Source organism: Mustela nivalis (genome assembly GCF_964662115.1).
Source record: "Mustela nivalis genome assembly, chromosome: 13".
NCBI classification, from domain to species: domain Eukaryota; kingdom Metazoa; phylum Chordata; class Mammalia; order Carnivora; family Mustelidae; genus Mustela; species Mustela nivalis.
In genome coordinates this window covers 63,585,114-63,598,709 of record NC_139032.1, presented here as the reverse complement: position 1 = coordinate 63,598,709, position 13,596 = coordinate 63,585,114, and the positions used below count along the sequence as shown (strand labels likewise).

The window sequence follows — 13,596 nt, the reverse complement described above, 5'->3', positions numbered from 1 at the left end:
TAAGATTTCAGACACAGAATATTAAAGACAGGTCTCTGGATGAGTAGAATGGATTTTACCTGTGCAATGACCGAGATGCCTTATATCAATTTGTTCTTGCTTTATACAAGATGCTTCTCGAACAAAACAAGGATTGTTGTAGGAACTCCCATCAGAAGCACACACAGGATTAAAACTGTAGCCACTGCAATCTATATTACACACACACCTGTTGGAAAAGACAAAAATTACTTATATTTATTCTCATTTTCTTCTTTTCTGCTTGCTGTTAACAGAAGTCAATATATTGTTTTAAGTCACTGATAAAAAAAATTAAGTGAAGTGAACGTTCAGCTAACAATTTCTATCAGGTGATAATTTAGAGATAATTTCATCTGGATATTATTAATCCAGTGGTTTCCCCAGAATTTTCATATCTAGATACAATAATCAAGGGATGTCAAATGTCCACAATGTTAATTAAAAAGCAACATGCCGTAGTGGAAAGGGCACAGAACCAAGTCAAAAGTTATGAATCTAAATCTCAGCCCAACTAATTACTAGATTTGGGTCCAGATTCTTCCCCTAAGTCTTAGTTTGATCTGTAAAATAGAGGTTATAATAATATACCAACCTCACCAAATAACTAGAAAGACTAAAAAACATAATTTTATATGAAACATGTAAAATGAAAGCCCTCCAAAGTGTTTCTGGCTGCACATCTACCTGTATTGCTGAGTGTCCCCTCAACACTGACACTGCACAAGAGATCCCAGGCATGATCACTCCTCCCAAGAACAAAAAAAGCTAAATCAGAGTAAAAAATAAGAAAAAAACCAGGAGCACCTGGGTGGCTCAGTCAGTTAAGCCTCTGCCTTCAGCTCAGATCATGATCTCAGGGTCCTGGGATCAAGTTCCACATCGGACTCCCTGCCCAGCAGGGAGCTTACTTCTCCCTCTGCCTCTGCCTGCTTCCCCCCACCTCCCTCCGCTTGTACTCTCTCTCTGACAAATAAATGAATAAAATCTTTTAAAAGATAAATAAATAAAAATGAAATTAAAAAAATTTAGACTCTCCTGCTTCCAGCAACACTGTAGTCTCAGAGATTATGCTAAGCTTCCCACTGAAAACAACAAAAATTACAGGAAAAGTATTTTAAAATATTCTCTCAAATGCATTCATAAGTTGACAAGAAATCAAGGAATATTCAGAATAAAAGTTATATGAAGACAGGAACACAGAAAGGTCAACTGAGCTGGCTAAAGCTGATTTTTACCTTGAAAAGTGTTTACCAAATTGGGTAAATTCAATTATCAACTTTTGTAGCCTTGCAGGCCTCTGGGAACAGAAGAGAAACAATGCTGACCTACCTAAGATGGGGAGTTTGAAGACCCTGGGAAAGCTGGAACCTCAAAAAGCTACAACTCTCAACATGAGGGGAAACTAGAAATGAGTTTCCATATTCCACAGGGACTATTTAAAGTGGGAAAGAAAATGCTGTGTTGAGCCATGGCACTGAAGAGAGGGAAGAAAGACATCTCCCCTGAGAATTGAAAGCCACAAGCCAGCCCTCACATGGGTAATTACAACTTAAAATACTACTTGGGTGTTCTGAAAAACCTCAAGCCCAGAGTTTATTTTAAGAGCCAAGGACTGGAAAGGCCCCTAGGCAGCTGACAGAAGCAAATGCAATCTCCTTTGGAGAAACCAACTTTATTATCCTCGACCTCAAACATTTTCCAAGATACACCTGTGAGAAAAAAATAAGTAGATTATACTCACTCAGTCATATATCTACAACAAATAAGCAAACAAAACACCATGAGTAGAACAAAATGATCTGAAAATGAACCAAGCAGGGGTACCCGGCTGGATAAGCCAGTGAAGCATGCGACTCTCAAGGGTAGAAGTAACTTTAAAAAAAAAAGAAAAGAAAGGAAGGAAGGAAGGAAGAAAATGAACCAAAAAGAATTTCGAATAGGTAAGAATGTATTATTAGAAAAAAAAAAAACTTGGGGCACCTGGGTGGCTCAGTCGATTGAGCATCTTATTCTTCATTTAGACTCAGGTCATGATCTCTGGGTTGTGAGACAGAGCCCTGCACTGGGCTCTGCACTGGGTGGGAAGCCTGCTTGGGATTTCCTCTCCTCCTCACACTCTGCCCCTCCCGCTCCATGGCTTGTACACTCTCTCTCTTTCTCTCAAAAAATAAAAAAGGAAATTTAAAAACGCAATAGACAGACTTAACAGCAAATTAGATAAACAAAAGGTGAGTTAGGGAACTGGAAGACAAGTCAAAGGAAATTAACTCAAACCACAGCAGAGAGTATAGAGGTGGTACACAGGGAAAAAAAGATGGAGAGACATGGAAGACAGAAGTGACAGAATTTGGAAAACTTGGACTGGACCTCAAGAAGGAGTAAAAGGAATGAGGCAAGGGCAATATTCTCAGCAATTCTTTGTCAAACTTTCAAAAACTAAAAAAAGATACTTATCTAAATATTCAAGAAGCCTGATACATTCCAAACAGGATTATTAAGAAGAAATCTAGACAAAGAAATATCACAGTGGAATTTTACAGCAATAACAAAAAAGAATATTTTAAAAGCAGCCAGAAAGAAGAGAAAGGTTACTTTTAAAAAAAGGTAAGAATAAGAGGGACAAGTGTCTTCAAAAGCAATATTGAAGCCAAATTATTTATAGTCAGACAGTGAAATAATGCCCACAATGTGCTGAGATAAAATAGAATTCTATATAAAGACAAATATATTTCATGAATGAGGGTAAAATAAAAGTAATTTGGAAGAAGTAATAACTTAAGAGTTTGTCATCCAATGGCTAACAGTAAAATTAATCATAAAGGCAGTTGAACAATGATCTCATAAAGAAGATCTGAAATGCAAATAAAGAACAAAAGCATAAATACATAGGTAATATTATCAAAGCTAGCCTTGCAGGGGCCCAACAATTTCACTGGTAGGTAAGGTCCCTTAAAATCTCATATACATGTGCACCAGGAAATGTAAATAAGAACATTCAAAGCAGCATTACTCATGAGAACAAAAGACTGGAAACAATCCAAATGTCCATCAACAGTAAAATGCACTGTAAAAGTCCAAAAATTAAATTCAATAAGCAGTGAAACTGAATGAACCATGTGCATTCACATGAATGAATCCCAAAAAGGTAATTGCTAAGCAAAAGAAGGTACATAGAGAGATGATTCCATTTTATACAAAACTCAAAATCAATTAAGAGATTTATCATATGTGGTAAAACCATTTTAAAAGCAAAGAGAATGCAGGATACTAGGTAGGTAGAGGAAAGATGCAGTCAGGGAGAACATCAAAGGGCAGCTCTGAAGTACTGATAATATTCTATTTCTGATTTGGGAGATAGGATTCACAAAACTTTGTTTCATTTTTGTGCATCAAACCAAGTGTGTAAGTTTTCATGCATTTTTAAATATATATTCTATTTCACAATTTAAAATTTTAGGCACCAGAAAAAAAATTAACAATTCGTATTTACTAAAGTCAGAAATGGCTTTTACATTTCAGCAGGTGTGTGGGGATTGAGAATGTGACAGAGACCACATTTGGTCTGCAAAGTGTAAAATATTTATCATCTGGACCTTTACAGAAAATCCTTGCTGACCCCAGCTTGACAGGATATAAGGGACCAAAGTTGGAATGGCAATAAAAGAGAAAAAGTGGCTAATGAAAGATTACAGAGCTGTTTCAAGAATAAGAAAAGGCCCAGCAACAAAGGCAAGATACCATACCAATCCAATGAGAAGAAACAAGTGATTCAGCAGTGGGCACTGAGCACAACTGTGACCGACTGTAGGAGAAACTTAGCATTCCTCAGCGAGATGGCACCACTGCAGGTCAGACTAAGAACTCGGAGAACAAACCATGGCTACTGTTCTCAATGGCACACGAGGAAAGAAAATAAAATTACTATGCCAAGGAAGTCCAGCTCAGTGAAATCATGAGCAGAGGAGGAAAATATTAGACTCCAGAGGCTGCTGATGCTACTGATTACAGCGATTACAGCTGTTTGCACACTGACAGCAATGCGGAGGGCAGGATGCCCAAAGCATAGGCGTGTGCACTAGGGTGGAAAGAAATCACTTCAGTAAATATGCCAAATTCAAAACATGTAACAACCATTTACTCTGCACCCACTGTGTGAAAATACTCACCTTTGCCTTACTTAATCCTGACAACAGATAATTATAAAAAGGGAAGATGAATATGAACAAAGGTAAAAAGCCCAAGATCACAAGACAAAAACACTTCAAGTTTTTTCTCAAGTCTTAAAAAAAAAAGGACTTAAAATGATATCCCTAGGAGTCAATTAAAGAAGTTAGAAAAAAAAATAATGAAATATGTCCAGTGAAAACAAAAAAGAATGGAAAAAACAGAAGAATGGATACAGATACGTGGGGATATAGATATGGATATGTAGATAGATCTCAGCAGAAATAGGAAACAAAGTTACAAAGAAAGGATCCATAAAGCCAAATCTGGCCCTTTGAAAAGACTTCCATATCTACAAAGGAGGGTAATCCAGAAAGAGAGAAAAACCCATTAGGAATGAAAAAGACTACATCCGGTGGGGATTATGATTTAACAGGTGATGAAGGGTTATTATAAGACACTTTAAGACAGCAAGTTTGAAAACTTAGGTAAAATGAGTAACTTTTTAAAAATATTAACTATCGAATTTAACTGGAACAAGACATAGAAGCTGAATGGTATTTTAATCATTAAAGAATTAAACTGGTTATCTAAAAACAAAAAAAGTTCTTCAAAGACAGTTTCAGAGCCAGGTGTCCTTTAAAAAGAAAATTTATGGGAGTGCCTGGGTAGCTCAGTCGTTAGGCACCTGCCTTTGGCTCGGGTCATGATCTCGGGGTCCTGGGTTCAAGACCCACATCAGGCTCCCTGCTCAGTGGGAGGCCTGCGTCTCCCTCTCCCATTCCCCATGCTTGTGTTTCCTCTCTCACTGTGTCTCTCTCTGCCAAATAAATAAAATCTTAAAAAAAAAAAAAAGAAAATTTATGAACACATTCATTCCAATCATTCAATAAATAGAAAAATCTATTCTTACACAAAGTCATCCAGAGAATAGAAGGAATACTCCCTAACTCACCTTCTAAGGCCACATAAACTTAAAAAAAAAAAAAATCAACAAAAGTAACAGATTACAACTCACTGAATAAAAACGAATAAAAGAGGAAGTCTCATTCTTACAGCAGACTGAACACCAACCAGTATTTCACAGGCACAGATACTGTAATTATAAAAAAGCAGCAAGATATGATTTAAAGAATTTTAAAAAAGGAGCACCATGAGAACAAAGATCAACTCATAGAAATTAAAATGACAGGGACGCCTGGGTGGCTCAGTCGGTTAAGCACCCAACTCTTGATTTCAGCACAGGTCATGTTCTCAAGGTCATGGGATCAAGCCCCGCTTCGGGCTCCTAACTCAGTGAAGTGTCTCCTGGAGATTCTCTCCCTCCCTCCTTCCCTTCTTTGGCCTCTCCCCTGAACCGGGACCTGCTTATTCTTTCTCTCTCAAATAAATAAATAAAGCTTTACAGCAGAGAAAAAAAAAACTCAAAAAAGGGGAGGTAGATAAAGTTGAAGAAATCTCTCAGAAGGCATAGCAAAATTTTTTAAAAAATAGAAAATGGGAGAAAAGGTAAGAAATTAAAGGACTAGTCCAGGATGTCCAATAACTAAATAACAGAAATACAAATAGAAAAGAGAGGAAAGGAAGTCATCATCAAAGAACTAACTGAAGAAGGGGTGCCTGGCTGGCTCAGTCAGCAGAGCATGTGACGTTTGATCTCAGAGTTGTGGGTTCAAGCCCCACATTGGCTATGGAGATTACTAAGGAAAAAAAAAATTTTTTTAAAGCTAATTGAAGAAAATTTCTCAAATCAGAAATAAGTAAATTTCTAAGAAAGGGTATAACAATGTAAAATTCCACTATACTGACCAAAAGATTCTACACACTTCAATAGACAGAAAACAGATCTTACAAAAAGGATCAGGAATCAGAATGGCTTCAGGCTTCTGCAGCAATACTGGAAGTTAGAAGACAACACAGCAATGCTTTCACAATTCTGAGGGGAAATTATTTCCCATTTAGAAATATGTACTTAAGAAGTTATAAGTATTAGGTGTAAGATAAAAACAATTTCAGGGTGCCTGGCTGGCTCAGCCAGTGGGGCATGTGACTCTTGGTCTTGCAGTTGTGCATTCGAGCCCCATGCTGGGTGTAGAGATTATGTAAAAATAAAATCTTAAAAAAAAAAAAAACTTTCAAACATTAGATCTCAAAAGTTTTTGGCTTTTTTTTTTTTAACATCTTGTACCCTTTTTCAAGAAGCTACTGAAAAATAGACTAAAATGAGAGAGTAAAACCAAGAAATAAAAACAAAAATACAAGAAGCAGACTATTCCATACAGAAGGGGAGGCAAATTAATTTCTAGGATACTTGTGGGGTAACAAAAGATATATTTGGTCTTTGTCCCCCACTCCTGGCACAGAGCCCCTAAAACTCTTGGAACTGTCTGATAGATGGGAGAATCTTTTATATGCTAAGGGAATGACTCACTGTGGGACTCACTGTGGGAAAGAAGGGAGGGACCAGTTTGACAACAGAAATACCAACCACGGTAAAGTCAGAACTTCCACTTCCCACCCCAAACCAACCCACCTAACTTCTGGGAACAGGGAAGAGAGAGAGGGAATGGAGATGGAGTTCAGTCACCAACGGCCAATAATTTAACCAATAATGACACTGCAATAAAAAACTTTGAACAGGAGCATTCCAGGTTGGTGAACACACCCACGTGCTGGGAAGGTGGTGCACCTGATACCATGGAGACAGAAGAGAAACTCCTCAAGACCCTTCTGGACCTCACCCTCTACGCCTCTTCATCTGGCTACCCATTTGCATCCTTCCCAATAAACGGTAAGTGTAGCGCTGTGTGTCCTATTTGCAAATTCTGAAGCCTGAGGGGAGGTTGTAAAAATCTCCAAGCTGGAAGTATGCTCGGAGAAGACGCAGGGAACCTCACTGTCAGGTGGTGTTGTCTTGTGGGTCTGTGCCTTCATTCTGTATCATCTGGGCTAACTCCAAGTGGAGAGCATCAGAAGTGAACTGAGTCGTGGAACAGCTGGTTGGTAGAGGAGAAGTAGAGAACTGGCTGTTGTTGGAAAAGATACAACACAAATTAGATACCAGGGTGACAGCTCTATTCGAGGGCAACCAGTCCATACTGAACAGCTTCACTCTGCACAGTCCTATCGATGGCTGTGATTACCAATTACTAAGAGGTCTAATGCCCCTAAGCCCTTCTTAGCCAGGGGACAGAATGCCCACGTAAGCCTGCTCCAGACTCTGATCCACACTTGGCTCATCTTTACCATATGGTGGTAAAGTGTCCCCACTCTTCCCCTCATATCCTACTGCCTCACTCTGAGCACACTCATTTAATTGACTTCTGAGAGCTAGAGGCCAGCTCTGGCAAGATAAGAAGAAGAAAACACAGAGCAGGCCCTTCTCTGACCACGTTCCTGCCAGTCATCCATACACGGCAACACCAGAATCCTGCCAGGTGTCTCCTCTATGAGAAGCCCTGGGTTCCCCAGGACTCACTCAAGCTCTTGCCCACTGACGCCCCCTGAAGGGAATCTTGTAAACTGTCCAGGAAACTGAAAGTCAGATTCTGACTCAGAAACCATTCCATGTATCTTCTTTTATAAGCTTTTATGCAATCATGGCACTACAGCCCTTTCCTTCTACAGCTGGGTTAATGCTCCACACTGGTAATACAGCAATATTCTATTTTATACTCTAGGTGTTAGGTACACAGATGTAGTATTCTTTGAATTGTGTACATACGTATGCCATATTTTACAATAGAAGTTTTAAATAAAGCATAGATCAATATGCACAGTGTATTACCATCAGTTTTAAAAAAGGAAAGAAAGAGGATATATGTACATTCTTGCTTGCTTGTACACGCATAAAACAATCGCTGGGAGATTAAATAAACATCACATGACTGCCTCTAGTAAAGACACCTGAATGGCTGGGAAACAGAGGCAGGAAGCAGATTTTTTACTGTGAAGCCTTTTAAAGCTTTTGAGTTTCTAACACCGCAAATTTCAAAGGCATGAATGCATACCTACAAACACAAATGAATTCAATGACTTCTATGATTTTTGCAAATCACAACTCTAAGTCTTTAAAATAGGGATAATACCTCATAATACTGGTGAAAGAACCAAATAAGCTTTTGTAAAAAGCTCTTTGAAATCAAATACTATGTACATATGAAAGCAGTATTATTATTATTGAAAAAAAAACTATCCTTTCCCTTCCTTTCTCTTCACTTTATATAAAAAGTGTTATTCCTTCTTGATATAGTAAGTTTATTTAGCAGTTAAGAAAACACTGGCTTAACCAGTGTATGTGGGGATGCCTGGGTGGCTCAGTCAGTTTAGCGTCTGCATTTGGCTCAGGTCCATGATCTCAGGGTTCTGGGATCAAGCCCCATATTGGGCTCTGTACTCAGCTGGGAGTCTGCTTCTCTCTCTCTCCCTCTGCTCATGCTCACTCTCTCAAACAAATAAATAAAATCTTTTTAAAAAAAACCTAATTCATGTGAAGTTGTTTAGATTTAACAAACACCTATGAAGCCTGCAAAAAGTTCAATACAATACCAGTCTTTTCATGTATATTAGATCCATATAATGACCCTGTGTGCAACTCTAAGTGAATAATAAAGCCCTAGTGTAAACAGCCATGAGTTCAACAAAGACCTACAGAAGGATACTACAACCCAACCTTATGGCAAGTTCAACCAGTATAGAACTCAGCAAGACAAAGTCCCTGTCCTTAGGGAGCCAACCACCTGCTAGTGATCCCAACAGCATAAGTGCCATGCAGAGGTTATTTCTCAAGAACAAGGAGCAACACAGAATAAGGTCACCTAACTCATAGGGATTGTGGAAGAGAGCAAGGGAGGCTTCTGGGAAGAGGCACTGACTTATGACCTGAGTCACACCTCATCCAAATCGAGAAGGAAGAGTGGGAATTAGATAAATAAAGAGAGATGGGACTCCAGGTAGAGGGAATAAGAGGCAAACTATCAAAGAGTAGCACATTATTCAGAAAACTGCAAAAAGTTATGGGGATATGGTGTTCTGCATTTTAAAAACAAACCTCTCAAAGGAAACCTTTACTGGCAGCTGTGTAGTGTTGAGTAGTAGTAGGAAGGCTCTGTACTGTAGTAGGAAAGTATTTCTGGATGAGGAGCCTGCTATTGCTAACACCCAGCTTATATTATGTATAAACTAATATTTAATAGTGTTGTTTTCAGTTATCAGAAGAAAAAGAACAACCTATAATTATTTTTCCATTATAATCTAAGGGGCCAGCATACGAATTCATTAAACCTAAATAGTTTTAGAAGTCTGTATTCTATATATCCAGAGAAGGGCAATGTTAAATGACAAAAAACTACTGTCATCTCTGATTAGGAAGAAATAAAGAATAGATAATGGAAGGAGAGGAACTTCTTTGGTTCTTTTTTTAAAAAGTGTATGTGGCATCCAGAAAGGAAAACATAATGGAGGACACACATGTATAGCATCACTTTCTCGGCTTAAACCAGAAAAAAGATTTCCTTGCACCTACTGAGAGAGACTCATCAGACTGTGACACTGACCAGCCATCTGTGTCAAACAGAAAATGGTCCCACGATGGACAAAAATGTCCAAGCAGGTAGATTAACTGTTTATCAATGTTGTCTCTCACACTGCATACCTACAAATGATTCTCTGAGCAACTCTGAAATCTCCCATCACTCAGGGAAAGAGCATCTCCAAAAAGATTGATATCAAAAAGGCAGGAGAGCAGGAACTATTTCCACAAACAGCATCATACACGAAGTCCAAAAGAAGTAATTCGAGGACTTTTATTACTCACCTGTATTGACATTATGCCTGATGATTCTACCTAATCTCAAACTATTCGTGGGTAGAGACTTAGGTCAGGACTATAAAGGTACTGATGTGAAGGAGTTTTAGGATTATCTGGCCCCACTGTCCAGACAAACATCTGATGGCCATCCTACAGCAGTCACTTCAGCTTTGGCCAGATTAGAAATGCTGTTTAGAAAAGGAGGGGTTGGGGCGCCTGGGTGGCTCAGTGGGTTAAGCGGCTGCCTTCGGCTCAGGTCGTGATCTCGGGGTCCTGGGATCGAGTCCCACATCCGGCAGGGAGCCTGCTTCCCTCTCTCTCTCTCTGCCTGCCTCTCCATCTACTTGTGATTTCTCTCTGTCAAATAAATAAATAAAATCTTGAAAAAAAAAATTATAAAAAAAAAGAAAAAAGAAAAGGAGGGGTTGCTACAAACATATGGTTCAAGAAATACAACGTGCTCTAAAGCAGGAGCTGTTTCCAAGTTTTAAGACTAAGCAGATCTGGGCTGAAGCCTTTATTTGTTGGTACAAGACTCTGAGGCTCTTCCTGCCTCCATCCTAGGAGCCCATACAGAAACAGGGGCCAGAAACTCAAAGCGCTTTGGAATGCTGAGCCCCGCACAAGGAGAGCAGCTGTTCTGCAGACTTCCACAGTACTGTGACAGACTTTACGGGAATGAGAAATAAAGTTCTGTCAAACACCCCCTCCCTCCCCCCAAAAAAGTCCATCCACTGTACTTCACAATGGTCACAACAGAAAACCAAAACCTCACCTCGGGCGGGGCGGGGGGGGGGTGTCAAATTTCTTGGAACCTCACAACCTAGCTCCAGGTATAAATTCAAAAGGGAAGCATCAATAAAGATAGCTATCATTAATCCATGTGAACACCAAGAGTGTCACTGGAGAGGCACAATGTGCTTCAGGAAGGAAGAGAGGGAAAAAAGCCTTTCAAAGCTAAAACTAATTTAAATTATAAAATAAATTAGCCACTGAGCAAACAAAAGATAAAATACATGCTTTATTTATTAATAAAGGCCATACACTTCACTCAGAAGAACCTATTTGCTCTTTTACATTGAGAATTTATTCCTACATTAGACACCGTTCCTATAGATCTATTACCTCCTATTCTGGGAAAGAAGAGAAGCAAAATTAAAAGCTGGGGTCATCTACACTCAGGTTCATTGTCAAAGCACCTTAAAAGTACTCAGAAGCAGTGGCTAAGAACCTGAGGTGGGAGAAGAAAAATTATTTTCAAAGAACCCAAAACACAAAGCAGAATGCAGCTGTAAGCTCAGGGACGAAGCAACCACCACTGAGAACATCAGGGTGTACACAACACATTAGAAAAATCCCTTGTCGTTGGACCTGTGTTCTGGGCAACTGCAAGCCATTCAGCCTCTTCTAAGACTAGCTTCACTTGTAAAATCAGGATAATACTTCTTGCCACCAGACAGAACTGCCCTAAAGAGCTAACAATAGCTGAAAAATCTAACACACTATACAATATGAAATACTAAAACAATATATTTAAATAAATTTCCATTTAAATGGCTAAATAAAAAATTAGCACTTCTCTTAATAAGCAAAGAATTAAGTTACATACCACTGATCCCACAAAATGCTAGGGTTGTTTTCTAAACTAGTAGAAAAAAAGAGAGAGAGAGCTTTAAAGCAAGAGATTTTAGCTGCGCTAGGAAACCAGATAGGGTATAAGCATTTCTTCTAATAGAAAACACATTTCAAAATGAGAAAAAAATACTCCAGGGGCGCCTGGGTGGCTCAGTGGGTTAAAGCCTCTACCTTCAGCTCAGGTCATGATCTCAGGGTCCTGGGATCAGCCCCACATCCGGCTCTCTGCTCGGCAGGGAGCCTGCTTCCCTCTCTCTCTCTCTCTGCCTGCCTCTCTGCCTACTTGTGATCTCTGTCTCTGTCAAATAAATAAATAAAATCTTTAAAAAAAAAAAAAAACTCTGGTTTCTCTTCAGATCACATAAATCTTTTGCCTTTTACAAAATGAGAAAAAAATTTTTTAAATGAATATCCATACCTAAAAGATAACTTGAAATATAATATACAACATAAAATGTATCAATTATAGTATCGAGGAATATTTTTCAAACTATAGGTCATAATCACTAGTGGATAAAGAAGTCAATTCTGGGGGTGACTGGGTGGCTCAGTGGGTTAAAGCCTCTGCCTTTAGCTCAGGTCATGATCCCAGGGTCCTGGGATCGAGCCCCACACCGGGCTCTCTGCTCAGCAGGGAGCCTGCTTCCCCCCTCTTTCTCCGCTTGTCTCTCTACCTACTTGTGATCTCTCTCTCCCTGTCAAATAAATAAATAAAATCTTAAAAAAAAAAAAAAACAAGAAGTCAATTCTGGTATTTTTTAAGGAAATCGGATAGAAAATGAGAGTACTTCGCATTTAATAAAGGTAACTATTATTTCATACAACTTTGTTTTACTTAATATGTATTATTATCATGTGTATACACACACAAGTGCTAGGTCACAGTGTAAATCTTGTTCTTACATGGAGCTGTGGTTAAAAACACCTAAAAGTCACTGATACAAAACAGATAGGCATGTGGCCTTCTAGATGGCAGCTAAGGTGTAAAAACAAGGAATTTAAAAGCAGCCAGTAATGAGAGTGACCAGAAGAAAATAAGGAAAGGAAAGTAATCTCAGCTGGGATCAGGTTGAAGAGGGCAGTATTTTTTAAAAAGTCATCAAGCATCAGTTGTTGGAAGTAGGAAAAGGATAACAGCATTCTTTCTGGGAACCAAACAGGCTAATGGCGGGGTGGGGAGAGGGAGGGACACGACGGACGACTCTCCTGGAATTTAGTAGAATCTGCCCCATAAAACCTCTGACTTTAATACTTTTCTCCTCTGTAAAGTGTAAGGACTAGGCTAGAAGATAAATTTTAAGATCCTACTCAACCTTAACATTTTCTGATTCTGGTAGAGTTTATAAAAATTAAGCCATGACATGAGTACTTATTTTATAACTATAGTTTAAACTTTTTTTTTTTAAAGATTTTATTTATTTATCTGACAGAGAAAAATCACAAGTAGACGGAGAGGCAGGCAGAGAGAGAGAGAGGGAAGCAGGCTCCCTGCTGAGCAGAGAGCCCGATGCGGGACTCGATCCCAGGACCCTGAGATCATGACCTGAGCCAAAGGCAGCGGCCCAACCCACTGAGCCACCCAGGCGCCCTATAGTTTTAACTTTTAATTAAAAAATTAAATAACATTTTCCTAATAAACAATGGGTGATTTAGATAAAAATCAAGGCTGGGTGGCTACAGCTACATATGTACATCTCTCAGTTTTGCCTACTGAAAAGGTTTCGTGGGCAGGGTCAGAATTACCCTTAGGCAAACTAAACTATGCAGCTATTCACCTGGAAGTAATCATGAAAAACCCACAGAAGGTGCCCAGAAGGAGTTAAATAACCTCCTTATAATTTCCTCGGTACTGAAGCACCTGGATGGCTCAGTGGTTTAAAAAGCCTCTGCCTTCAGCTCAGGTCATGATCTCAGGGTCCTAGGATCGAGCCCCACATTGGGTTCTCTGCTCAACGGGGAGCCTGCTT

The 13,596-nt window shown here is 39.2% G+C and overlaps 1 protein-coding gene across 1 annotated transcript in view; it reads right to left on the bottom strand.

Annotated features, from left to right (window-relative positions):
- TMEFF1 (transmembrane protein with EGF like and two follistatin like domains 1) overlaps positions 1-13,596 on the bottom strand; it is an 87,135-nt gene that overhangs the window by 30,024 nt on the left and 43,515 nt on the right. The window contains exon 6 of the mRNA XM_082696790.1: positions 60-208. Coding sequence (XP_082552916.1) covers positions 60-208 — 149 coding nt within the window. The remainder of the gene's footprint in view (positions 1-59; positions 209-13,596) is intronic.